Raw genomic sequence first — 27,490 nt, forward strand, 5'->3', positions numbered from 1 at the left:
TGGTGGACATACAAAGGTATAGGACAATGGTAGGACACAAATACATCAAAATATAGAAGTATAAGGAATAAATGCCACAATAGCTGATAGGATACAAGGGTGATGCCTGCCAAAAATATGCAATAAAGTGTGCCAAACCATACCTACACCTGAACCCCAACGATAGTTTCGCTGTTATGCCGCTTCTTCAGGGGGCCCCCTGAAGAAGCGGCATAACAGCGAAACTATCGTTGGGGTTCAGGTGTAGGTATGGTTTGGCACACTTTATTGCATATTTTTGGCAGGCATCACCCTTGTATCCTACCAGCTATTGTGGCATTTATTCCTTATACTTCTATATTTTGATGTATTTGTGTCCTACCATTGTCCTATACCTTTGTATGTCCACCAGTGCCTATTTATTCCCTCTTTTTTTAAATTTTAATATATTTTTTATCACTAAATTGTATTAATAAAGATTGATTTTGTATATTCTATTATCTTGCTGTTTACATCATACATATACACACATCATGCGTACACATATCATACATATACCCACCACTGCCCTCCACATCATACATACACCCACCACTGACCCCCCCAACATCACACATTACATACATACACACACACATATAACACATATACAACCACCAACCATACACCCCCTCCCTATATAGTCCGGGTGGGTGTCAGGGGGGTGCTGGGCGGCCCTGACATGCGGCATCTTGCTGGAGGGGGGGGGGAAGGGCGTATGCTCCCACTTTACACAGCCTGTAGCTGCGCCTGAGGCATCTGCCACAGTCGCCTCATGGCAGCTACGGCTCTGGGACCAAAGCTTTGTGGCAAACACACTATGTCTCCACTAGACCTTCATCCTGCTGTAGGACACTGCAGTTTGCCATCTGTGAGTACGCTACTATCCCAAAAGTCACCCCCAGTGAAGATTTCCTTAGTGAAGTATATTAGGATGTTGTTGTTGTGCTTGGCTGAACTGGGGATATTAGCATTAAATGGCAGCCAGTGAATCTGATACAGCCTGTGTTTCTAATAGCTAATGGGATACATATCGGCTCAATAACTACAAGGTGCCTGCATGAAGACATTGCCTAAAAAATAAAAAATAAAAATAAATAAATGTATGACTCCATATCAGCATGGCTTTATGAGGGATCGGTCCTGTCAAACTAACCTGATTAGCTTCTATGAGGTGGTGAGCTCCAGACTGGGCCAGGGACAATCGCAGGATGTTGTATATCGGGATTTTTCCAAAGCATTTGATACAGTGCCACATAAAAGGTTGGTGCATAAAATGAGAATGATTGGGCTGGGGGAGAATGTGTGCAAGTGGGTAAGTAAGTAACTGGTGATAGGAAACAGAGGGTGGTTATTAATGGTACTTATTCTGATTGGCTGACGGTTACTAGTGGGGTACCACAGGGGTCCATCTTGGGTCCTGTTCTGTTTGATATATTTATTAATGACCTTGTAGAGGGGTTGAATAGTAAAGTAGCAATCTTTGCAGATGATACTAAACTCTGTAAAGCGGTAAACACTATAGAGGACAGAGCACTGTTACAAATGGATCTGGATAGGTTGGAGATTTGGGAAGTGAGAAGTGGCAAATGAGGTTCAACACTGATAAATGTAAGGTTATGCACATGGGGAGGAAAAATCCGGGCTGGGATTATGTAATATATGGGAGAACACTTGGGGCGACTGACATGTAAAAGGACTTAGGAGTCTTAGTTAATAGTAAAATTAGCTGTAGTGACCAGTGTCGGGCAGCTGCTGCCAAGGCTAATAAAATCATGGGGTGCATCAATAGGGGCATAGATGCCCACGACAAGGAAATAATTCTACCGCTGTACAAATCACTAGACAGACCACATATCGAATACTGTGTAAAGTACTGGGCACCAGTGTACAAGAAAGATATAGTGGAGCTGGAGAGGGTTCAAAGATGGGCAACCAGAGTAATACAGGGAATGGGAGGACTGCAGTACACAGTGATTGTCAGAATTGGGGTTGTTTAGTTTAGAAAAAAAAGAAGGCTTAGGGGAGACCTAATAACTATGTATAAATATATCAGGGGACAGTACAGAGATCTCTCCCATGATCTATTTATACCCAGGACTGTATCTATAACAAGGGGGCATCCTCTATGTTTAGAGGAAAGAAGGTTTCTACACCAGCACAGATGGGGGTTGTTTACTGTAAGAGCAGTGAGACTGTGGAATTCTCTGCCGGAGGAGGTGGTCATGGTGAACTCTGTAAAAGAGTTCAAAACGGGTTTGGATGCATTCTTGGAGAATAATAACATCGCTGGTTACGTATACTAGATTTATAGGGACAGAACGTTGATCCAGGAGTTTATTCTGACTGCCATATTTGGAGTCGGGAAGGAATTTTTACCTCTAGTATGAGTTTTTTTTGCCTTCCTCTGGATCAACTCAGTAGGGACTCATTAGGGACTCATTAGGGATATAGGTTGAACTTGATGGACTCTGGTCTGTTTTCAACCTCATGAACTATGTATGTTACTAATACTTGCATAAAGCATTCTGACACTTGAGACAAACAGATTATGCAAAGACTTGCAGTGAACTGTGGTACTTCAGTCATGTATTTCTGAACTCTGGTGGATGGCACATCCAGTTGCGGAATGGCACCAAAACAAAATCCATGGTGACCAGGTGGAGGCGGTTTACAAATAAACTGGACGTGTATCTTAAGCCACTAAACCAGAAATACCAAAATAAAAAGAATTGCGAGGATAAATCACCTAATGTTTGCAATACTTCTGTGACTGGCTCTGGCCCTTAATAATGCAGAGATTTATTATTCTTTTCTTCTTTGCCTTTTAAATTCCATAACTTCCAATTTTCCATCTATAAGCCTTATTGTTTGAGGGACTAATTGTACTTTGTAATGACATCACAAATGTTTCCACAAAATGTATGGTGAAGCAAAAAAAAAAATCATTGTAATAATACATTGTTTTAAATTAATTCACTGGATCTACATCATTTTTTACATATATTTTATATACACCCATTTATTGGTGACAAAACCTATTGTCGGGTTGCAGCTACTTATACACGTTTAAACCCATTCTTCCTGGGTTCCCCGATGGATATCACACTGCCATGTCACAATGGCAGTGAAGTGTGAAAGTAGCCTTAAATTGTCCTCTTCTGACCCTTATAACACTTTATTTTTCTGTATATGTGGCTGTTTGAGGGTTAATTTTTTTGTGCAGTGATCTGTAGTTTTTATTGGTTACCTAATTTCTGTATATGTGGCTTTTCGATCGCTTTTTATTCATTTTTTTCTGGTATATGAAGTGACCAAAAATCCGTAATTCTTCACTGATATTTTTTATGTCTGCACCATTCACTATGCGGTTTAATCAACGTTGTTATATTTTACTAGTTTAGGTGTTTTTGCATGCGGCAATCCCACATATGTTCACGTTTATTTTTGCTTACATCATTTTATTAGAAAAATGGGAAGAGGGGAGTGATTTAAAGGACAACTGTAGTGGAACACTTTGATATATTCCCATGCCCGGGCCTCAAAAATAAACAAAATAAACCCATACATACCTTCCTACGAGCCCCCGTTGGCCCGGCACAGGCCTCATGGTCCGGCAGTGCTGACCTCATTCCACTTCCTGGGGACGGGGACGCCGCAGAGCCGCCGGCGTATCGCCGGTCGCAGCGATGTCCTGTCCCGCCCTGTGATAGACTGAGCCCACTGTCATGTAAGAAGCCGGCCAGAGCTCCTTGACAGTGGGCTCAGCCTATCACAGGCCGGGGCGGGACATCGCTGCGGCCGGCGATATGCCGACGGCTCTGCGTCGTCGCGGTCCCCTGTGCCGGACCAACAAGGGCTCGTAGGAAGGTATGTATGAGTTTATTTTGTTTATTTTTGAGGCCCGGGCACAGGTATATATAAAAGTGTTCCACTACAGTTGTCCTTTAAACTTTTTTTTGGGAGGTAAGGATTTATTCACATGCATTACTTTATTTATTTACAGTGACCTCCCGACCTACGATGGCCCCGACATATGATCAAATCGACATACGATGGCCTCTCAGAGGCCATCGCATGTCGATGTCAGCATCGACATACAATGCTTTTTTATGTCGGGGCCATCGCATTAAGTGCTATCCGGCAGCGCAAAATGCTTAAGCTGCTGCCGGATAGCAGCTTAATGTTCCCCGTGTGGTGCAGTTAGTATTACTTACCCCTCCACGATGCTCCGGGGTGCCCTCCGGGTCCAACACTGGTCTTCCGGTGTCTTCTCGGCCCTCTCCAATGACGCCAATACGCTGCTGCACACGTCATCCAATAGGAATGGCGTATGCAGCGGCGTAATGACGTCGATACGCAGGCCCAGTAAGGCCTTGCGGAAGACAGCAGAGGACTGGAAAAGACAGTGGAGGACCGGAGATGACCAGGAGAGCCCAGTGGAGGCCCGGGGTCACCATCGGGAGCCGCGGGGACACCATCGCGAGCGGCGGGGACAGGTGAGTACAGCTTCCTATACTTTACATTGCACGAATCCCTCAACATACGATGGATTTGACAAACGATGGCTCGTTTGGAACGAATTACCATCGTATGTTGAGGGACCACTGTATTTTACACTTTTTTAGGCGACTATAACCTGCTATCCTTAGATTGCTTACACTGTTCAATGCTGTGCTATTGCACAGGATTGATCAGTTTTATCTGTGTTCTGCTGCTCTAGCCTGCCAAAGCAGGCTGTAGCAGTAGAGCTGAGATCAAGACGGCACAGGGGCAGGTAGGGACCCTCCAACCATCATATAAGCTAAGCTGTTCAACTTAGACAACCAACTGGGGACTTTGATCACGGGATCTAAATAGTTAATAGGCAAGCAGCAACTATCATCACTGCAGTTTATGAGCTGCGGCCCCTGGCTGTCAATTCCAGACAGGACCTGCATGGTATGGAGTGAGATGTCACAAAAAGGTTAAAAAGAGAGATGTGAAAGCAGGGATTCAATTTTCTTTTGTATTTCCAGCCAAGCTTTATGAACAAAGTTGATCAGTTGCCCATAACAAGCAATCAGATCCCTTCTTTCATTTTTCAGAGGCTTTTAGGCTTTTTCAAAAATAGAAGAAGCAATTTGATTGGTTCCTCTGCACAGGTTTTGATAAATCTCTCTAATAGTGTAAAACTTTTCTACTCAGCAGAGAAGGCAAATAATCGGCAGGAATAGAAAGGTATACGAGATATTAGTTTGACTAGGAGGTTGGAAGGAGGGGGATGAGGGGGTCTGTTATGTGACTAGTGGAAAGTCTGCTGAACAATATTCCCCAGACATTATGAGGGAGTGGGGGGGGGGGGCAACGAGCAGGGTGCTCATTGGGGTGTATTAGCTAATAAATAACTTGTGTATACTCACCTGGAATGTTTGTTGGTCAGATGACAAGATTGATCGTTGTGCAATGTTTGATTATATTAAATGTCACCTCCCAGAAATTGTCTGTTGGAAACCAGTCTCCATTAGCTGGAAGAAGACCTGTGCCAGGGCTCAACATGTCACACTGCCGCTCAGCCAATCACTGACCGAGGCAGGATATCTCTGCAGCCAGCGATTTGCTGAGCTTCAGTATGACGTCTTGACCATGGGGAATCAGGAAGAGGAGAGCATCACAGACTATTGCGGGACAACAGTGGCAACAGGGGAGTGGGAGGTTAGTAGTTTTTTTTTTCTTTTATATTGGGCAGAATGAGAATGTTGCTGAAAAACTGGCCTGTCCCGGAGTATTCCTTTAAAACGTACATCTAGAAAAACTTTTGAATGTCAAAAGTTTTGATCGGTTGTGGTCTCACTACTGAGACTCCTACCAATCAGGAGAATGAGTGAAGAGAAGTGTGCCATAGCGAGCTTTACTCCCCAGCTTGGGGCTATCTCTGCTCAGCTTCTCTCTGCTTGTTGTCCTGATTGGTGGAGGTCTGAGCACCCCACCAGATCAAAATGTTTCACACATCTCTTTGACATGTCGAAAGTTTTTTCTAAAAGACAGGAAAGCATTTCTTGCAGACAATGTTCAGACATTAGGTCTAATTGATAAGGGAAATTGATGCTTTAAGCATGCCCACTCCATATATCTCTATGGGAGAGCATTTCGGCTATCTTTGGCTCTCCCAGAGAGATATATGAAGGCATCATGGCAGCCCCCACTTCAGGCAGGGGTCGTGACACACCACTCTAGGGGAGATTGTGGGGCCCCAGTGCTCGGACCCCCTGCGATCTAAAACCTTTCCCCTATCCCATGGATAGGGGATACGTTTTTATCCATGAGACTACTCCTTCAAAGTCAATGGGATCTGCTGGGACTCGTTGGTGTTCGTTGTGATGCAGCGCGCCCAACTCCATAGCATCTGTATGCAATGTAGCTCCTGAATGCACATGTGCATGTAGTCTTATATAGCCTTTGCGACCCAATGCTCCCCTATATTCTTAAATGATCAAATCATACATTCATACATTAAATCATAAAGCAACACTATTGTTATTGAAGGGGAACCCCAGAACAGAAAAGACCTGGGGTCTAATAAAGAATTTGTACAGACAATAAATAATAAAGAGTGTCAGAGAGATGTGAAGTCAGAGCTATAAGGAAGTCAGTTAAGTTCTTATTTGGATCACAGTAAATAATGTACAGTATGTGGAGTTGTAGCCACCCTGGCATTGGACTCCATTGTATGGAGGTGCATTTGGTTTGTTCTGACAAGAAATAAACCACCAGTCACTTTGTGTGACACAGATCCTTAGGAACAGAATTTTAATTAACCGCATGGCAGACATGGTTCTGTACAGATACCTTAAGAAAAAAGTTGCATACTGGATATTTGTAAACAGAATCACAAAAAAGCAAAATTGTGTCAGAACATGAATCTCCAGAGCTCGAGATCAGAGGTAAAAAAATAAAGTGCCTTTAATTAGTATGTGCTTTATATTTTATTATATATATATTTAAATAATGATCCCTAACTTTCCTGCAGGGTTGGTTGTAACCCTGTATCTCTTCTGCGCCAAAGTTCGGTATCCACAATGTACAACAAGGCTCTTCCTCCCCTTTCTAAACAATGTAATGTCAGATAAAATGCACATTCAGTACTCGCCTCTCGCTGTTTCCCTCCGAGCGGACAGGAGACAGACAGAGGAAATCTCTGCTCTGAAGATTCCTCTGATAAGCCGCTGAATCAAATTTACAAACTAAGTGAAACAAAGTCCTATTGCAAGGATGGAATATACAATAGCCTCCTGTGATATATAGCTCAAGAGAACGGGATATTTTCAGGTGCTACAGGACCCTGGGGTGATGGGGGGGATGAGATGTGCAAAACACCCAAACAAAAAATAAAGAAAATGTGATAAAAGAGAGTTTGTCAGATTATTAGCAAATAGGGACAAAAGGTGAGACATAGGGCCTCATGTACTGTGTGTTCCCCTTTTCATAGTGGATGCATATGTATGTCTTAAAGAGTTTCGTGAAACTTTGGTGGTTCTCATTTATTTAACCTGTCTGTTAAAAAGGAAAGATCACAGTCTGAATAGATGCCAAAAACTGTGAAACAAAAGAAATCACTCAGATTGCAAATAATTGAAAACCACACCCAATTTGGGGGAAATTAGCTAAATATGGTGAATAAAGGGAATTACAGGGAAAAACATATCTACATTTGAGGGGAAACATAATATTACATGAGGCCTAAAATGTTTGCTTTCAACTCAATGCAACTGTATCCTTGATGGAGCCAAGTGCTATACACCCTTCTGTAACTATTGTGTGTACCATGCATTCAGTAAGTTATCAGAAACTTTCACTTTTTTCCCACTTTGTTACGTTGTGGTCTTGTGCGAAAAAAAGAAACATGTTTTTCCCCATCAATCTGCACTCCATACCCCATAATGACAAAGTGGAAACAGAATGCTACAAATCTAACATTTATTGAAAAGAAAAATCTAAAATATTGCATTGACATAGGTATTCAGACCCTTTTCTTAGTAATTCCCTCCTTCAGTCTTCTTGGATACAAGGTTTGTACAACTGGATTTGGGGATTTCTGCCACTCTTCTCTGTAGATCCTCCCAAGCTCTGTCAGGTTGGATGGGGACAGTAGGTGGAAGCCATTTTCAGGTGTCTCCAGAGATGTTGGATTGGGCTCAAGTCAGGGTTATGGTTGGGCCACTCAAAGACATATACAGGGTTGTCCCTAAGCCGCTCCTGTATTGTATGCTTAGGGTCATTGTCTTGTTGAAAGGTGAACCTTTATTCCAGAGCACCATGGATCAGGTTTTAATTAAGAATATCTATGTACGTTTTTCCATGCAGCACATAGGATTCTTGGTCATCTCTGTTACCAAAGCCCTTTTCCCCCCAAAGTTTTGTGGGGCAGCCAACTCTAGGAAGTGTCCTGGTTGTTTTAGACTTGTTACAGACCTTATATAGTATGTCTTTACAAATCATGTCCAATAAACTGAATTCACCACAGAGCAGGTGAACATCTCAAAGAAGATCAAGAGAACTAAGAGGCCCAAGAGCGTGCTTGCTCCGAGTCTGATTACTTGCGATCACGGGGACGGAGCATAGTGATGTCATGGCTCCGCCCCTGTGTGATGTTACGCTCCGCCCCCTCAATGCAAGCCTATGGAGGGGGCATGACAGCTGTCATGCCCCCTCCATAGGCTTGCACTGAGGGGGCAGGGCATGATGTCACATGGGGGCGGAGCTGTGACGTTACTATGCTCCGTCCCCGTGATCGCAAGTAATCAGACTCGGAGCAGCACGCTCCGGGGGCTGATTCTAACGGAATGCGGCGTGGAAGATCACGGGGGTCCCCAGCGGCAGGACCCCCGCGATCAGGCATCTTATCCCCTATCCTTTGGATAGGGGATAAAATGTCTTAGTGCTGGAGTACCCCCTTAAGTGTCTGAATACTTATGTACATGCAACATATTCATTTTTCCTTTTTAATACATTTGCAAACATCTGTAAAATCTGTTTTTATTATGGGGTATTGAGTACAAAATGATGAGGGAAAACTTTTAATTTTATTTTCCTTTTAGCACAAGACCACAAACAAAATGTGAAAAAGTTAAATGGTCTGTAGACTTCCCGAATGCATTGTTATACATCTGTTATACAGAAGAGGGAGCCATTTTGAACCAAAGTTCCCAAAAATGTGTCTGCCTCCACTGCTGTGTGTAATGGGGCCATTGCTCACGGACATCTCTTTCCGCAGTTCAGTGAAGGCAACCAACCAGTTTATTAATATCTTCCAATGAACATAAGAACATCTTATAAATCACTAAAAAGAAAAAGTGAATTGCTATTAATGGACCTTGGCCGGTAATTGTTGCTTCAAAATTATTCTACCATCCAGTCAAGGATCTTTGAAAATCCTATAGGCATTGCTGTCAGTAGCAAACAGATGAACCTTTAAGTGCAATTTAAAAATGAAGTATGCGCCATTTTGCATAAGCGTCACCAATCAACGTTCATAAACCTTTGATCCAGTTACTCCTTTAACCCTTTTGATGGTAATTTACTAAAGGAACAGGGGCCCTATGCTCATGATCCTGGCTGTCTTCTACAGGTGTAATAACACAATTCTCATGGATACCGTGTCTCATGATATGTTTGGTTCTTCGTAAACTTTATGGAGGGGATTAGGTTGAGCTTAGGAAACCACAACTAAGCCACTTTTATACAACCACCTGCAATTGTAACCTAAACAATAGTAAAAAAAAATAATAATAATTCCTATTCCGGGCCACTTATCATCTTACAATTACCCTGCACCTAGATCTAGATCATAGCAGATGAAACAATGATAATGGTGCCGATGGGAATAAATGCAGCTGCCACTTGGCTCCACACATTCCCAGTACTTCTTATGCTCATAACAAAAGACCCTGAGTTTTCAGTGTTCTTTAAATTGATGATATGAAATGGTATCAATGGGCTGACCAGGCACTCTCATTATTACACTTTCACCCTCTTTGTGTGGTTACTAAAATGAAGATCTAGGTACAGTCATTTTTGTTTAAGTTCTAGGTATCCTATGAGAACATTCTAGATATATCATACATCGTAGCCTCTGTAAGAAGCTTTATACAACTCTCTGCAATATATATATATATATATATTTATAGGTTATTTTTTCACTTGGATATTTAAGAACATTCATAACTTTAGGTATTCTATAAACATACTGGAGGCTCCAACTCCATTGTCTCTTTGTAGGCAGGTCACTTTTTTTTAATCATAAAACATAAACTGCTCTCCACATGAGTCAAGCGGTGCCCAAACCTAACATACAGTGCTGAATGTAGCTAATAGTAATGCCATTGACTATGGATAACGTGGCTGGTCAGGACTGCAGATGACCAACGCTTATCATAGAGGCCCTGTCAATCTTTAAAAACTTTTCTCATTGTCAGTGCTATGAGTTGAACCCTTGTTCCCAATCTTTATAACTTTGCCCAATAAAGCTACAATCTCTGTTCATAGGTCATGAAATATGAGTATTTCTAATTATTAACATGTTCTCCAGAATGTCTATTTAGTTACAGGATTTCAGTGTCTGTGAATCTCAGAAGTAGTTCTCACTATGCACATTAAGTACATTCACCTTCTATAAGAACTTCTTATTACAGCATCCAAGACAGAAGAGGACTGATCTTCCCCAGGTGATCATTACTATCTATAAATGAGAATACCTACTCAGAGATAGAGATCTTACCTTATGGGAACTTTTCCCGTTTCCAATATTTTAAATATCTACTTATTATTCCGATCACAAGGACTGACCTTCTACAAGATGTTAGGCACTCTTGCCACCATTCATGATAACATTTACTTATTGCCTAAAACAGAAGAGGATCTACTTTCTATATGGGATGGGTAACTTATTCCACCATCCATACCCAAAACCTCTCATTACTGTCTAGATATGAATAGTATTAATTTTCGAAATGGGATCCATAACATCTGCTACAAACTATGATCAAGATGAGTACAGAAGATCAACCTATTCTCAATTCATAAGCAAATGTTACGTACTCTATTTAAAGGATCAGTATCTTAACCAGCCATTTATGATAACCAATTGATACCTCATTAATGTTGATTAGAAATTGATCTTCTTACTTTAAGAGACCATCTCTTTTTGTAATATATATTTATAACCCCAACTTAAAAAGGACCCCTATTCTATAAGAGACCAGGAACACTTCCCAGCATCTATAATTTGAATCTATAATCATTATTCAACCAAAGAGAATCCAGAAACAATAACCACTATCCATACTGTAGACATAGTAAGACTACAACCATAAACAGATTGTCATGAGGGACTCTAACCCCTCTGTCCACCAAGATGAGAACATCTATTACCCCATCATAGTCTATTATGTTTGTCTGCCACTTATTCAGACCTTTGCTCCCTGTCTCTTCCATTTATCAAGTTACAGAAACTGGGCACTTATTTGAAAAACTAAAAACATTCTCAGGTAAATGAAAATTTTTACCTTGTGTAGCCAAAGTGATGGAATGGCTGACACTAAGGGTTCTCCATTCATGGTCCTCGTTTATTATGTAACTAGCTATAAATGTCAATTTTTACCCTTTTTCTTAGGAGACACCATTTTTACCAACATTTCACAATGTTCAGCAGCCCACTAGGTCTGACCCGTGACAAGGCTCAGGGCCAGGCATTGCTTTATGGTCACAAAGCCTCAGTTATGGGCATGTTCAGGAGACGTGAAATATAAAGAGACAGCATATAAAATATTCTAGTCCTGGGTCATTAAGGAAGGAGAGAAGAAACTTGTATGAGACACCTGCAGCATTTTACAGCAAAAAACGTAGATATCTACATCATGTTAACCTTAAAAAACTCTATAAAACACTAGATATTAAGAATAAAAAATATGCATATACGGCATGTAAACTGCTTTGGTAACATCATATTCCAGATGTCGTCAGTGCATAAAATCCTCCCCGTAGGGAGAGGAGGAAGCTCAAAAGCTGAGGGCAATCTCAGGATATTCCATAAGGAGCCATCATGTGTGGAGGATATTCCTGGTCCACCATCCAAGAGTAAGATGTGAGTCTCTGGGAGTCTTTGAAGCTCGAGGTCATAAGCTGGAGCGCGCAGTGAGGGAGATCATTAAGGTGCTTATGGCGGATAAGGTGCAGGCGTTTGACGTGGAAGCACCTGATCCTTGCGCAAAGGCATCTAGAAGAAATAAAAGGGCAAATGGGTAAAGATCTAACGTAAGTTATTCATTGGAATGTGTCAAATAATTTTTTTTAGAGCCAGATACTGAAACATTCTTTTTTTCTAATCTGTTTCTTTTTTTATTGTAATTTTTTTGTTCCATTTTTTGTACATTAGACCCCCCCCCCCCCTGAGGCCCCCAGCAATCACGAGAACAAGCAGGGAGAAGTGCTCCTTGGCTTGCAACTTCTTTGGATAGCTCCATAGACTTATAATGGGGCTGCAGGAGAGAGATCGCTGCAAGCCAGGGAGTGAATCATGCGGAAGTGCGCTATTCTACTCTCATTCTCCTGATTGATAGGGGTCCCACCAGAGATCCTAACCAATAAAAACTGTTTGTTTGACATGTCAAATTTTTTTTAAATGACAAAAATACTTTAAGATGCCCATATATGACTAGATGTCACCCGAATGTTCATTTACCTGACAGCTATCTCTCCCAATCCCTTCATTCACATGAACATAATAGTAATTATAGAGCTTAAAGGGGTTATCCAGGAATAGAAATACAGAGCTAATTTCTTTATATAAAAAAAAAAACGCTCCTCGTCTGTCTCCGGGTTCGGTGTGGAATTACAACTTGGCTCCATTCACTTAAATAGAATGGAGCTGCAGAACCACACCCAACCTGGAGACAGATGGGGAGAAATTAGCTTGAAAGAAATTAGCTCTGTTTTTTTTATTCCTGGATTCCTTTAAGCAGTGCATTCTTGTGGACACCGGGTCCGGGAGCCATGTGGTATCTCTACATATCTTAGCCACCGTTATCAATTCTATTCTATTTTTTGTATCCACTTCTGCGCATTGACCTTTATTCTCAGTATAAAAGGCACACAAGTGGTTTACCTTGTAACCTTGAGGAAGCCACCATGTAGAGGGGCAATAAGCATTGGAGAATATCAGGATTCCTAGTGCTATATATGCTTCCCTGCATAGTTTGGGGGCATTTTTTTCTGCATAGTGTATTTTTCACATTTCACAAACCCTACTGGACTTTATTTTTGGATATTTACATGTACATTACTCTTTGTCATTGTGCAATCTAATCAGGAAGTGTAACTTATCTTGCCTTACGTTTGGGGTATAATTGCTACTTTTATGTATAACTGTGCTATTTTGTATACTGCACCCTACCCATGCTCACATGCATTAGCCTTATCAGGGGCATTGCTGCAGCCGTTCTTTTTTTTTTTAATATATGCTTATGAATAAATTCCTGTAATCTTGTGTTTTTAAGTAATGGAAAATCCCTTGTGTTTTTTTCTTTCTTTTATAAATAATATAATTTTGCTTTGTCATTTTTTGGTGTGTGCATACATGTTTTCTTTGTTATAGAAAGATATGAAAAGTTGTTTACACACTTGCAGCACTCCAGTGAATATGATTCGGTGGTGCCCGTTTTCTGAATTTTGTCAAACTTTGTGCTTCACTGAGGATAGTCTGGACTTGATACAACTGTTGCAAATTCCCAGCTGTAACAAGTATTACAAAAGGACCGGTTTGCGGCCTCCCATTTTATTTCAATGAATGGGAGAAGGATGAGCTGGGGGCGGGATAAGACTCCAGGTGTTTGAGGTGATTTTTACCTTCCTTTTTGGATTTTACTTATCCTAATTTCTATTATACTTTATTTCTCACCGCCCACTCACTGGATATCCGAGGGATACGGATCGGCTCGCTGCTGCTGCCTTCTCCTCCATCGCTGATTGGTCGGATCTCGATGATGTAATCTTCATCATATGGCAATGACAGCTCAACAGACGTCTGATTGGTCTCAATCAGGGCAGCCCCTCCCTGTCGGTTCCACCGATAGAAAACCTGCAGCGAGATTGTCATGTGATGCACTGAACATTCTCTGAACTTCTAAATATATTAACCTCTATGATCGAGAAGATGATGCTGCATCCAAAACTCACTCTGTACCCTTTAACCTCAGACTCGTCCTCCTGTGCCGTCACTTGGTCCCAGTTCAGGATGATCTTGGAGTTAGAGGAGTTCCATGTAATGTTTCCTGGTGGCTGACTTGGAGCTGATGTGAGAACACACAAAGTCAGCACAACATGGGGGATATAACAACAGTGTAAACAATGGAAAGCGCTGCACAATTTAAGCTCCCTGCAGCTTCCCCACAGTTCCCCGCACAAATTCAGCTCCCCGCAGCTTTTCATAAGTGCTGTTTACCCAAGTTATCATGGCAAGTCATCTGGACAATGAAGCTCTGGTATTACTTACGTGGCTTTCTGGTTGTCACATTAACTGTAGGACTAGCGGGGCCTGTGCCTGCACTGTTGTATGCCCGTACATTCAGGTAATACAGTGTGTGCCCTTGTAGATGGGTCAGTTTGGTGGAGGTTTGGTTCCCAAGAGTCCGTAGTTTCCGGGCACTTTGTTCTTTCTCATTTTGTTTCCAGTATCGAACCTAAGGCACAACAAATAAAAATATATTTAAAAACGGTTTGTATAATGAACAACTATACAGCTTTCTATATATGATATGTAATAGTATGAGGCCCCAATTTATAAAATCTCACCTCATAACCCTGTATCCTTCCCTTGCTGAGAGTTCCAGGTACTCCAATCCATGAAACCTCAATGTCCCATGCAGTGAGACTCCGTGCAAAGACACCTGCAGGCGCCCGGCCTGGCTCTACAATATGCAAATGGCTATTGTAATATAGTTGTATAATAAAATATAGTATGAGCATAAAAATATAATAATATACTATATAATACAATAAACCATAACGTACAAGTATATCAATCTAAAGGAATACATCAAGAGTATAATAATATAAAGTATTATGCAATATAAGAGTATGATAAAGTAAGATGATAATATAATAATAGAAAAATCCTTTAGTATACTATAATGTGAATATACACTAGGGCAAAAAAGTATTTAGTCAGCCACCAATTGTGCAAGTTCTCCCACTTAAAAAGACGAGAGGCCTGTAATTTTCATCATAGGTATACCTCAACTATGAGATATATAATGAGAAGAAAAAAAAATCCATAAAATCCCATTGTCTGATTTCTAAAGAATATATTTGCAAATTATGGTGGAAAATAAGTATTTGGTCACCTACAAACAAGCAAGATTTCTGTCTCTCACAGACCTGTAACTTCTTCTTTAAGAGTCTCCTCTGTCCTCCACTTGTTACCTGTATTAACCGTGCCTGTTTGAACTTGTTATCAGTATAAAAGACACCTGTCCACAACCTCAAACAGTCACACTCCAAACTCCACTATGGCCAGGACCAAAGAGCTGTCGAAGGACACCAGAAACAAAATTGTAGACCTGCACCATGCTGGGAAGACTGAATCTGCAATAGGCAAGCAGCTTGGTGTGAAGAAATCAACTGTTTGAGCAATTATTAGAAAATGGAAGACAATGCAAGACCACTGATAATCTCCCTCGGTCTGGGGCTCAACACATGATCTTACCCCATGGTGTCAAAATTATCACTAGAATGGTAAGCAAAAATGCCAGAACCACACTGGAGGGACCTAGTGAATGACTTGCAGAGAGCTGGGACCAAAGTAACAAAGGCTACCATCATTAACACACTGCGCTGCCAGGGACTCAAATCATGCAGATGTGTCCCCTTGCTTAAGCCAGATCAGATGAAACCAAAGTAGAACTTTTTGGTAAAGACTCAACTCGTCGTATTTAAAGGAGAAAGAATGCTGATATGCATCCAAAGAACACCATAGCTACTATGAAGCATGGGGGTGGAAACATCATGCTTTGGGGCTGTTTTTCTGCTAAGGGACCAGGACGACTGATTCATTTAAAGGAAAGAATGAAAGGGGCCATGTATTGTGAGATTTTGAGTGAAAACCTCCTTCCATCAGCAAGGGCATTAAAGATGAAACGTGGCTGGGTCTTTCAGCATGACAACGATCCCAAACACACCGCCCAGGAACGAAGGAGTGGCTTCGTAAGAAGCATTTCAAGGTCCTGGAGTGGCCTAGCAAGTCTCAGATCTCAACTCCATAGAAAACCTTTGGAGGGAGTTGAAAGTCCATGTTGCCCAGCGACAGCCCCAAAACATCACTGCTCTAGAGGAGATCTGCATAAAGGAATGGGCCAAAATACCAGCAACAGTGTATGAAAACCTTGTGAAGACTTACAGAAAACGTTTGACCTCTGTCATTGCCAACAAAAGGTATATAACAAAGTATTGAGATTAACTTTTGTTATTGACCAAATACTTATTTTCCTCATTATGTCTCTCATAGTTGAGGTATACCTATGATGGAAATTACAGGCCTCTATTATCTTTTTAAGTGGGAGAACTTGCACAATTGGTGGCTGACTTAATACTTTTTTGCCCCACTGTAACATCAGGGCATATTCACACAAAATGAATCAATAGCGGAACTGCAGTTGTAAAATCCACAGTTGCGAATTTTACAACTGAGAATTTGCAACTGCAGATTTTACAACTGCAAATCCGCAGCAGATCCTGTGTGTGTGTGAATGCACCCTAAGACTAAAATGCAACACAATAATATGATCTATTGCAATAAAATAGTATAATAATTTAAAATGTACCCGATTATGATTATGTACTTGATTTTTTGAAAACCCATTAGAGTGGTAACAAGGTGATTTTAGTCCTCTCACTGTTGGTTTTGGGCCCCTGAGGGCCCCCTTTATGTTGCACAGCTATTTTTCATTCTCTCCATTTCAGGGGTGCGAACAGAGCTAAGCTGTTTGCCAGCAGTACTTACATCTTTACTACCTTTCACAGGACAGCACCTTCTCTGCCATGACAAGACACAGTGCTAGAGAAAGTGCACACTGGACTGAATAGGTTGGCACTACGCTGGTACGATTCACAATACACTAGTTTAAATGACTAAACAGAGGGGGGAGGGGGCATTTGGGAGACAGCACTGTGTACATAGTGAGAACCCAAAATGTACACATGAGACAGCTGCCATGAACTTCATTACTGGTCATGGATAAGAAGGAAGCCATGATTTTACTTGTTGGTGAAGTGTGGACCTCTGGAGGAGGCAGACAGGCTAACAGATTGCAGGTACACAGTCCTGGTTCTCTCCCTCTCTCTTCTGAATAGTGCTAGCTAACCTTGCCCCACTTTGTGTGTGCTCTTTTCAAAGTGCTGGTCTTTTGAAGAGGTATTATTGCAATAATATGAAATAATACAATACCATAATAATATAATACAAGACCGTAATAACAAAGTAATATGAGTAATAATAAATTGTAATATAATGCAAATAATATAAATGAATGTAAAAACATAATAACATAACATTGAATTGTATAATATAATTCTAATGCATTCAGCAGCACCCATCCAATGACAAGCCAGGTCTCCCTCTCACCATACATCTTGTGACCAGCCCAGGCTCCTACCTTCCTCTGCAGTGTAGACCACGGTTAAGGGGCTGAAGGGTCCCTCTCCTCTATTGTTGAACACTCCAACCTTCACCTCATAAGGAGAGAAAGATGGCAGACTCTCATTCCTGTAAATGTAGCGCGAGGAATCTGCTGATGCCACAACTGTCTGCATCCAGCTTATTGTTCCAAAAGGCCGAAATGCTACAACATAGCCAAACCCTCCGCCATTCTGGAATTCTTCTGGTACAGGCTGGAAAGGCACAGTCAAATCATACATGGATTAATATGTTGATAACCAGCAGTACACAAATTACATTGGTTCAGCACCTAATAACTATAAACCTACAAACCACAGTACTACATTAAAGGGGTACTCCACTGCCCCAGCATTCTGAACATTTTATCCCGAACACTGGATACGGGTGGTGAGGGTCATGATGTCACAACCACGCCCCTCGTGATGTCATGCCATGCCCCCTCAATGCAAGTCTATCGTAGAAGGCGTGGTAGCCACCACGCCCCCTCCCATAGACTTGCTTTAGGGGGCGTGGCCGTGACGTCATGACCCCCGCCTGCACTCAGCGTTCTAAACAAACGTCAGGTGCTGTGGGACCCCTGTGATCAGACAGCTTATTATATATCCTTTGAATAATTACCCCTTTAAAGGGGTACTCCGGTAGAAAACTGTATTTTTTTTTTTTTTTTTTTTTAAATCAACTGGTGCCATTAAATTAAACTGATAAATTACTTCTATAAAAAAATCTTAATCCTTCCAGTACTTATTAGCTGCTGAATACTACAGAGGAAATTCTTTTCTTTTTGGAACACAGTGCTGACATCATGACCACAGTGCTCTCTACTGACATCTCTGTCCATTTTAGGAACTGTCCAGAGCAGCATGTTTTCTATGAGAATTTTCTCCTACTCTGGACGGTTCTTAAAATGGACAGAGGTGTCAGAAGAGAGCACTGTGGTCATGATGTCAGCAGAGAGCACTGTGTTCCAAAAAGAAAATAATTTCTTCTGTAGTATTAAGCAGCTAATACAGTGGGGATCAAAAGTTTGGGCACCCCAGGTAAAAATTTGTATTAATGTGCATAAAGAAGCCAAGGAAAGATGGAAAGATCTCCAAAAAGCATCAAATTACAGATTAGACATTCTTATAATATGTCAACAAAAGTTAGATTTTATTTACATCATTTACTCTTTCAAAAAATAACAGAAAACAAAAAAATGGCATCTGCAAAAATTTGGGCACCCTGCAGAGTTAAAATCTTGTACTGCCCCCTTTGGCAAGTATCACAGCTTGTAAATGCTTTTTGTAGCCAGCCAAGAGTCTTTCAATTCTTGTTTGAGGTATCTTTGCCCATTCTTCCTTACAAAAGTCTTCCAGTTCTTTGAGATTTCTGGGCTTTCTGTCACGTACTGCTCTTTTAAAGTCTATTCATAGATTTTCAATTATGTCGAGGTCAGGAGGCCATGGCAAAACCTTCAGTTTACGCCTCTTGATGTAATCCCCTGAGGATTTTGATGTGTATTTAGGATCATTATCCATTTGTAGAAACCATCCTCACTTTAATTTCCGCTTTTCACAGATGGCATCAAGTTAGCATCCAAAATTTGCTGAAATTTTATTGAATCCATTTTTCCTTCTACTCGTAAGATGTTCTCTGTGCCACTGGCTGCAATACAACCCCAAAGCATGATTGATCCTTCCCCATGCTTAACAGTTGGACAGAGGTTCTTTTAATTAAATTCTGTTCCCCTTCTTCTCCAAACGTACCTTTGCTCATTCCGGCCAAAAAGTTCAATTTTAACCTCATTGGTCCACAGAACTTGTTTCCAAAATGTATCAGGCTTGTCTATATGTTCATTTGCAAAATTCAAATGCTGATTTTTGTGGTGAGGATGTAGAAGAGGTTTTCTTCTGATGACTCTTCCATGAAGACCATATTTGTACAAGTATCTCTTTATAGTGGAACAGTGCACCACAACTCCAGTGTCTGCCAGATCTTTCTGGAGGTATTGTGCAGTCAAACGTGGGTTTTGAATAGTTTTTCTCACAATCCTGCGAGCTGTTCTGTCTGATATTTTCTTGGTCTTCCAGATCTTGCTTTAACTTCCCCTGTTCCTAATGATTGCCATTTCCCAATTGCATTCCGAACAGAGGATATTCACATCTGAAAGCGTTTTGCTATCTTGCTATAGCCTTCTCCAGCTTAGTGAGCGTCAACTATTTTCAGTTTCAGATTTCTAGACAACTGCTTAGAAGAACCCATGGTGCTGATTGTTGGGGCAAGGTCAGATGAGTCTGGGCATTTAAAACCTTTGAGATTGACATCACCTGGTCTTCCCAGATGATGATTGAGAACAATCCATGACACTGGCAAGTCTCAGCTTTGCAAAGGGGGCAGTGTATGCTATAAATTCTGCAGAGTGCCCAAACTTTTGCAGATGCCATTTTTTTGTTTTCTGTTATTTTGAAAGTGTAAATGATGGAAATAAAATCTAACTTTTGTTGACATATTATAAGAATGTCTAATGTGTAATTTGATGCCTTTCGGAGATTTTTCCATCTTTCCTTGGCTTCTTTATGCACATTAATACAAATTTTTACCTGGGGTGCCCAAACTTTTGATCCCCACTGTAAGTACTGGAAGGATTAAGATTTTTTAATAGAAGTAATTTACAAATCTGTTTAACTTTCTGGCGCCAGTTGATAAAAAAAAAAAAAAAGAGTCGGAGTACCCCTTTAACCCGTACAGGACCCAGGTTGTATGGATACCCCTTCTGTACCTGGGTCTTAAGGACCCAGGCCGTACCTGTACGCCCGTGGGAATTTCGATCCCCGTCGCGCGAGGACCGGACTGGGGTGACTGCTGCTATCGATCAGCAGGCACCCTGTGCAAATGCCCAGGGGGGTCATCAGACCAACCCATGTCGGTGATCGGCGCAAATCGCAAGTGAATTTGCATTTGCGATTTGCGCCGATTCCGGGTCATACAGGTCTATGGTGGCCCGATGACCCGGAATATAAGGGGGATCGCGGTTGTCTAAGACACCCACGATCCCCCTGTAGCGATAGGAGTGAGGTGGTAGAGGTGCCACCCCTCCTATTTCTGCTATTGGTGGTCTAGACGCGACCACCAGATCAGGGGCGAGGGGGGTTACTTTTGTTTTCCCCGTTCTGCCCACCCACAATAGGCGGGGCAGAATGGGGAAACGACGGGGACCAAACGCCGAAGATCCACTTACCCGTCGATGGAAGCTGCGGGACGGGATCGGCGGTGGTGATCGGCGCGGGCAGCGATGTCGTGCGGCAGAAGAGGACGGCTCCCTGGATCCGACGGAAGCCGGTAAGTTGCCTAGCAACATCTAGAGGGTTACAGTCTGAGACTGTAGCCCTCCAGATGTTGCAAAACTACAACTCCCAGCATGCCCAGACAGCTACTGGGCATGCTGGGATTTGCAGTTTTGCAACAGCTGGAGATCTACAGTTTAGAGACCACTGCACAGTGATCTCTATACTGTAGCACTCTGGATCTTGCAAAACTACAACTCCTAGCATGCCCACACAGCAGTTTGACTTCTATTCCAACCAAATTCTGTCTTCAAAAGCTCAATGGTGCTCCTTCTCTTCTGAGCATTGTAGTGCGCCAGCAGAGCACTTGACATCCACACATTGGGTATTTCCATACTCAGAAGAAATGGGGTTACAAATTTTGGGGGTCATTTTCTCCTATTACCCCTTGTAAAAATATAAAATGTGGGGGAAAACCAGCATTTTAGTGAAATTTTTTTTTTCTCATTTACACATCCGACTTTAGCAAAAAGTCGTCAAACACCTGTGAGGCTTTAAGGCTCACTGTACCCCTTGTTGTGTTCCTTGAGGGGTGTAGTTTCTAAAATAGTATGCCATGTGTTTTTTTTTTTTTTGCTGTTCTGGCACCATAGAGGCTTCCTAAATGCGACATGCCCTCCAAAAACCATTTCAGCAAAATTCGCTTTTCATAAGCCAAATGTGACTCCTTCTCTTCTGAGCATTGTAGTGCACCAGCAGAGCACTTGACGTCCACACTTGGGGTATTTCCATACTCAGAAGAGATGGGGTTACAAATTTTGGGGGGCATTTTGTCCTATTATCCCTTGTAAAAGTAAAAAATTTGGGGGAAAACTAGCATTTTAGTGGAAAAAAATTTATAAATAATTTACACATCCAACTTTAACAAAAAGTCGTGAAGCACCTGTGGGGTGTTAAGGCTCACTGGACCCCTTGTTACGTGCTTTGAGGGGTGTAGTTTCCAAAATAGTATGCCATGTTTTTTTTGTTGTTGCTGTTCTGGCACCATAGGGGCTTCCTAAATGCGACATGCCCCACAAAAACCATTTCAGAAAAACTCACTCTCCAAAATCCCATTGTCGCTCCTTCCCTTCTGAGCCCTCTACTGCGCCCACTGAACACTTTACATAGACATATGAGGTATTTCCTTACTCGAGAGAAATTGGGTTACACATTTTAGGAAGATTTCTCTCCCTTTACCCCTTGTAAAAATTCAAAAACTGGGTCTACAAGAACATGCCAGTGTAAAAAATGAAGATTTTGAACTTTCTCCTTCAATTTGCTGCTATTCCTGTGAAACACCTAAAGGGTTAACAAACCTTTTGAATGTCATTTTAAATACTTTGGGGGTGCAGTTTTTATAATGGGGTCATTTGTGGGGCATTTCTAATATGAAAGCCCTTCAAATCCACTTTGAAACAGAACTGGTCTCTGAAAAATTTTGATTTTGAAAATTTTTTGAAAAATTGGAAAATTGCTGCTGAACTTTGAAGCCCTCTGATCTCTTCTAAAAGTAAAAACATGTCAACATTGTATATGTGAATCAATATATAATTTATTTGGAATATTCATTTCCCTTATAAGCAGAGAGCTTCAAAGTTAAAAAAATGCAAAATTTTCAATTTTTTCCTCAAATTTTGGAATTTTTCACCAAGAAACGATGCAAGTATCGTCAAAATTTTACCACTAACATAAAGTAGAATATTTCACGAAAAAACAATCTCGGAATCAGAATGAAAGGTAAAAGCATCCCAGAGTTATTAATGCTTAAAGTGACAGTGGTCAGATGTACAAAAAATGGCCAGGTCCTACAGTGAAAATTGGCTGGGTCCTTAAGGAGTTAAATCAACTAATGTAACTCTCCCTATAAAATACATAGATCCTAAAAAGGGACACCACTGCAGACACCCAGCCACAAAATGTTAACATAACAATTGCTCAGTACCAAAAACAAAATACAAAAATAAACCACTATCCAATATGGTGTGTGAATTTCAGGGTGCACTGTTTATCTAAGACTCAGGCTGGGTTCACACATTGTAGCAGTGATGCTACACGCAGTTTTACTGCCTTACTGCAGATGAACAGCATTTTGAGATGCAATATTGCACAGTTATATATCAAACTGCTTTTAGGCACAGGCAATTCGAAAACTGTAGCCACTCACATCTTGGCATGCAGGAATTATCCATCCATATCAAACTACTAATAAAAACTGTCTCTACCCAAGGATCACAATGAAAACAGTAAGGTGCCACCTGGAAGGACCCAATTTTATCCACAGTAAGTTACCTATACTTTGTAACACTATGGAAAGTGCGTTCAGTTCAGTCAATTATCCTGAGGCCCCTTTTATTGAGTTCACCATGACCACTTCCTCTTATTTTCTGTAGATGTAGATGATGCCTTATTGTTTAGAATACAGTCCTGGGTATTACTAAATCAAGGACGGCATCTCTGTATTGTATCTTACAGGAAGAAAGAGATAAAAAAAAAAAAAAAAACACTTGCGCTCAGGATGGTGACTGAATTGCATAAAAACCAGAGGGTAAATTACATTTTCAATTCACTCCACGGTGGGGGGCCAGAGCATAATATACTAACCCCCCCCCCCTCCCCACATCCGCCTTTCACTGAGAGCTCAGATCTGTGGGCTTGAAAGATCTTCCTATGACAATCACACAGCTCCAGGACATGCCCGTGGTCGGGAGTGACCAATTTATTTCCTAAAAACATGTGTAGATAGCAACGCGTTTCGGAGGGATGTACACAAATACCCCCCTTCCTCAGGCTAGTACATACAGTAACAGAGAGAACTAATTATACTCACATGCCTTTTCTTCACTTCCAGGAGTCGCACATCCGAGCCCCTCCGCTACCATACTGGCATCTTCCGGTCCGGTGGAACGCACATGTGAATCGCACGTTGCGTTCCACCGGCATTTACGTCCTCAAACCGGCATTTACGTCCTTAAATTTATCCCTTGGAATTTAATGTGCCCTGTAATGCCATCTCACTATATAGTGGAGCGCATTGTTGTGCTTCACGTAGATGATTTGAGGGCGTAAACGCCGGTGGAACACAACGTTCGATTCACACAGACAGGAACCGGAAGTGATGTCGGGTGCAGCACATGTGCGTTCCACTGGACTGGAAGTTCTCACAGACGCCGGCATGGTAGTGAAGGGGCTTGGACGTGCGACTTCTGGAAGTGAAGCAAAGGCATGTGAGTATAAATAGTTCTCTCTGTTACTGTATGTACTAGACTGGGGGGGTAATTGTGTACATTCCCCGAAACGCGTTGCTATCTACACATGTTTTAATGAAATAAATCGGTCACTCCTGACCACGGACATGTCCAGGAGCTGTGTGATTTTTATAGGAAGATCGTTCAAGACCACAGATCTGAGCTCTCTGTGAAAGGCGGACATGGAGGGGGTTTCAGTATATTATTCTCTGGCCCCCCACTGTGGAGTGAGTTGATGATTTCATTTACCCTCTGGTTTTTATGCTATCCAGTCCCCATCCTAAGCACAAGTGTTTTCATCTTTTTGCATTATCCGCCCATATTGAGTCTGTATCATACTTGGAGTTCCACACTGCCTACTCCACTATTCCTAGTGGATCTTTGAGAAGAGGATGTAATAGAGGGCTGTATGATCCCCCGTTTACTCAATCATCGCTTGTCTGGCTTGTGGTGTCGTGGGGTGCAATTTAATTATCTCTTGGTGGCTCCCCATGTACACCAGGTTAGTCTAGCCTTTGCTATATTTCTTTGAAATCTATTGGATGACGCTGTCTTTTTTTGTAATTTATTTTCTCTGTTTTGTATCTTAAAGAGGTTTATATAGTTACTAGGTTGGCCAACAATCAATTTGTATAGTGATAAATCTATGTCTTCATCATGTACATTTATACCCAGTACGAGGCACCCCATTGATCTTATTTTGCCTAACCCTAACCCTCATGTTTTTCCCCGGCACTGATAGGAATTTTCCATTCATGCTAACAAACTGCTAACTCTTCTCATGCATGGATCTGTGATGAAACCTGGAGACATTTTCTCTAATCCCTTTGCATTTTATATCCAGAATCAAAGGGGTACTCCGCCTCTAGACATCTTATCCTCTATTCAAATGATAGGGGATAAGATGTCTGATCACGGAGGTCCTGCCGCTGGGAACCCCCAGCGGTCTCTCCTGCAGCACCCCCTGTCATCTGGTGCACGGAGCGAGCCTGATGACTGGCGATGCAGGAGCCAGAGGACTGTGACGTCACGGCCCCGCCCCCTTAATGCAAGTCTATGGGAGGGGGCTTGGCGGACATCAGGCCCCTCCCATATAGTTGCATTGAGGGGGCGGGGCATGATGTCCCGAGGGGGCGGAGCCGTGATGTCACCATCCTCCGGCCCCCTGCATAGCCAGTCATCAGGCATGGAGCAAAGCTCACTCTGTGCACCAGATGACAGGGGGTGCTTCAGGAGAGACCGCGGGGGTTCCCAGTGGCGAGACCCCCTGCGATCAGACATCTTATCCCCTATTCTTGGGGGCAGAGCACCCCTTTAAACCATGGCACACACTAACATAAATACACCCCTCCATCTACACCTCAGGCCATTGAAACAACTACATAATGTCCTCCTTGTCTTGCAAAATAACAGAGCAGAGACACTCCTTACCTCCCATGTGATGACCAGTTCACTCTTACTCCCTCCACCGCCACTGACATTTGCCGGTGTCACCTCAGGAACTGCCAGAGAGGAGAAAATGGGACAAAAGAGAGGCATAAGATACTGGAGAGGAAGAGTTACAGTATAGCACTTATAATCTGCATGATAGGAGATTTTTTGTCTTTAATATTTGTAGAGTTAATTATTTACAACGGGCAATGTAACCACATTTGCACATGTTGTTACATTGATTACCTTTTGTCTACATTACATTACATGTTGCTCATTGACAGTCACTGTGGAGAGGGAAAATGCTTACACCCCAGCACTGTATCATATTTTGCCAAATCAGTTTAAGGGTTTTAAAGGGGTCCTACATCTGTAGAGATGCTTGTGTACACCTTGTGCTAACCTGTTGTAGCTGATGTGGCAGGCATGGGTTAGGCTCTATTTTGGATGTAAAGCCATATCTGAAATGGTTCTGTAATGCTGCCTACATGTCCCATGTAACCTCTAGCTGAGAGTGTGGTGTTTGATCATCTAATCAGACACCTACTGTTGGAGTTTACCCAGGTGAACTCATTAGACTCATTTGTTAGTTGAGGTCAGTTCATAATATGTGCAGTTTTTATACATTTTCTTATTTAAGGTGTGTTTTAGAGAAATATTTCCATGTGACAAAAGTGATTATACTGCCTTTTCATGTGTTTTACTGTGGTTTAGCTGTTTCTGCTGCATTTTTTCGAAATCGTTATAAAAATGACACATTTTCATCATGAGCTGAGCAAGTAGCACCACAGAAAAAGGCAGCCAGAGATGTAATGTGTGAACACATCCTTAGAATATATATATATATATATATATATATATATATATATATATATCTGTTATAAATCTTGATCACATAGAGAAATCAGCATAAAGATAAAGCTGGGAGGGTCTGTAAGTTAACAATTTAATAGGCGATGGTGTCGTCTTGTAGTTCAAAGGAAGACAGCTGACCCAGGACTTGACTTTCTTTTGACACATTAAAGGAGTAGTCCAGTGGTGATTCAGTGGTGAGCAACTTATCCCCTATCCTAAGGATAGGGGATAAGTTGCAGATCGCGGGGGGTCCGACCCCTGGGGCCCCCGCGATCTCCTGTACGGAGCCCCGACAGCCCGCTGGAAGGGGGCGTGTCGACCTCCGCACGAGGCGGCGGCCGACACGCCCCCTCAATACAACTCTATGGCAGAGCCGAAGCGCTGCCTTCGGCAATCTCCGGCTCTGCCATAGAGATGTATTGAGGGGGCGTGTCGGCCGCCGCCTCGTGCGGGGGTCGACACCCGCTATCTCGGCGGAGAGCCGGGGCCCCGTACAGAGAGATCGCAGGGGGCCCCAGCGGTCGGACCCCCCGCGATCTCAAACTTATCCCCTATCCTTAGGATAGGGGATAAGTTTTTCACCACTGGACTACCCCTTTAAGCCAAGTAACTTTCTGAAAGTCACACTGGCCCATGATCAGGAATGAAATGCATACATGTAGACGTGCTGAGATAAAACAAATGGCGCTGTAAAGCTAGTAATGGTAATTGTGCATGGTATGGAAAACAAAACAAAACAAGTGCTTCTTTAATGATTTAAATTTATTGCTGCACTTGGTAGCCATCTAGTGGTTAGAGAAGATATTGCAGTTATTGTTTTTTTATTCAGCAACTCAGCCCACATCTTTCTACTACAATCCCTTCATGTTCAACAGCAGAAACTCTTAGGAGTACTGTGCACAATGGACTATTCTCAGAAATGTTCTGGG

At 42.0% G+C, this 27,490-nt stretch overlaps 1 protein-coding gene across 3 annotated transcripts in view; it reads right to left on the bottom strand.

The window, feature by feature from the left end:
- Positions 1-8,760: 8,760 nt before the first annotated feature.
- Positions 8,761-27,490, bottom strand: part of LOC130276122 (contactin-4-like) — a 294,692-nt gene continuing 275,962 nt past the window's right edge. For all 3 annotated transcript variants that reach the window (XM_056525041.1, XM_056525040.1, XM_056525042.1), the window contains exons 17-23: positions 25,707-25,777; positions 17,703-17,937; positions 14,845-14,960; positions 14,546-14,732; positions 14,230-14,342; positions 13,963-14,131; positions 8,761-12,271 (exon numbers count right to left, since the gene is read on the bottom strand). In XM_056525041.1, coding sequence (XP_056381016.1) covers positions 12,171-12,271; positions 13,963-14,131; positions 14,230-14,342; positions 14,546-14,732; positions 14,845-14,960; positions 17,703-17,937; positions 25,707-25,777 — 992 coding nt within the window. In that variant the 3' untranslated portion in view covers positions 8,761-12,170. The remainder of the gene's footprint in view (positions 12,272-13,962; positions 14,132-14,229; positions 14,343-14,545; positions 14,733-14,844; positions 14,961-17,702; positions 17,938-25,706; positions 25,778-27,490) is intronic.

Source organism: Hyla sarda, chromosome 6 (genome assembly GCF_029499605.1).
Source record: "Hyla sarda isolate aHylSar1 chromosome 6, aHylSar1.hap1, whole genome shotgun sequence".
Taxonomy (NCBI): Eukaryota; Metazoa; Chordata; class Amphibia; order Anura; family Hylidae; genus Hyla; species Hyla sarda.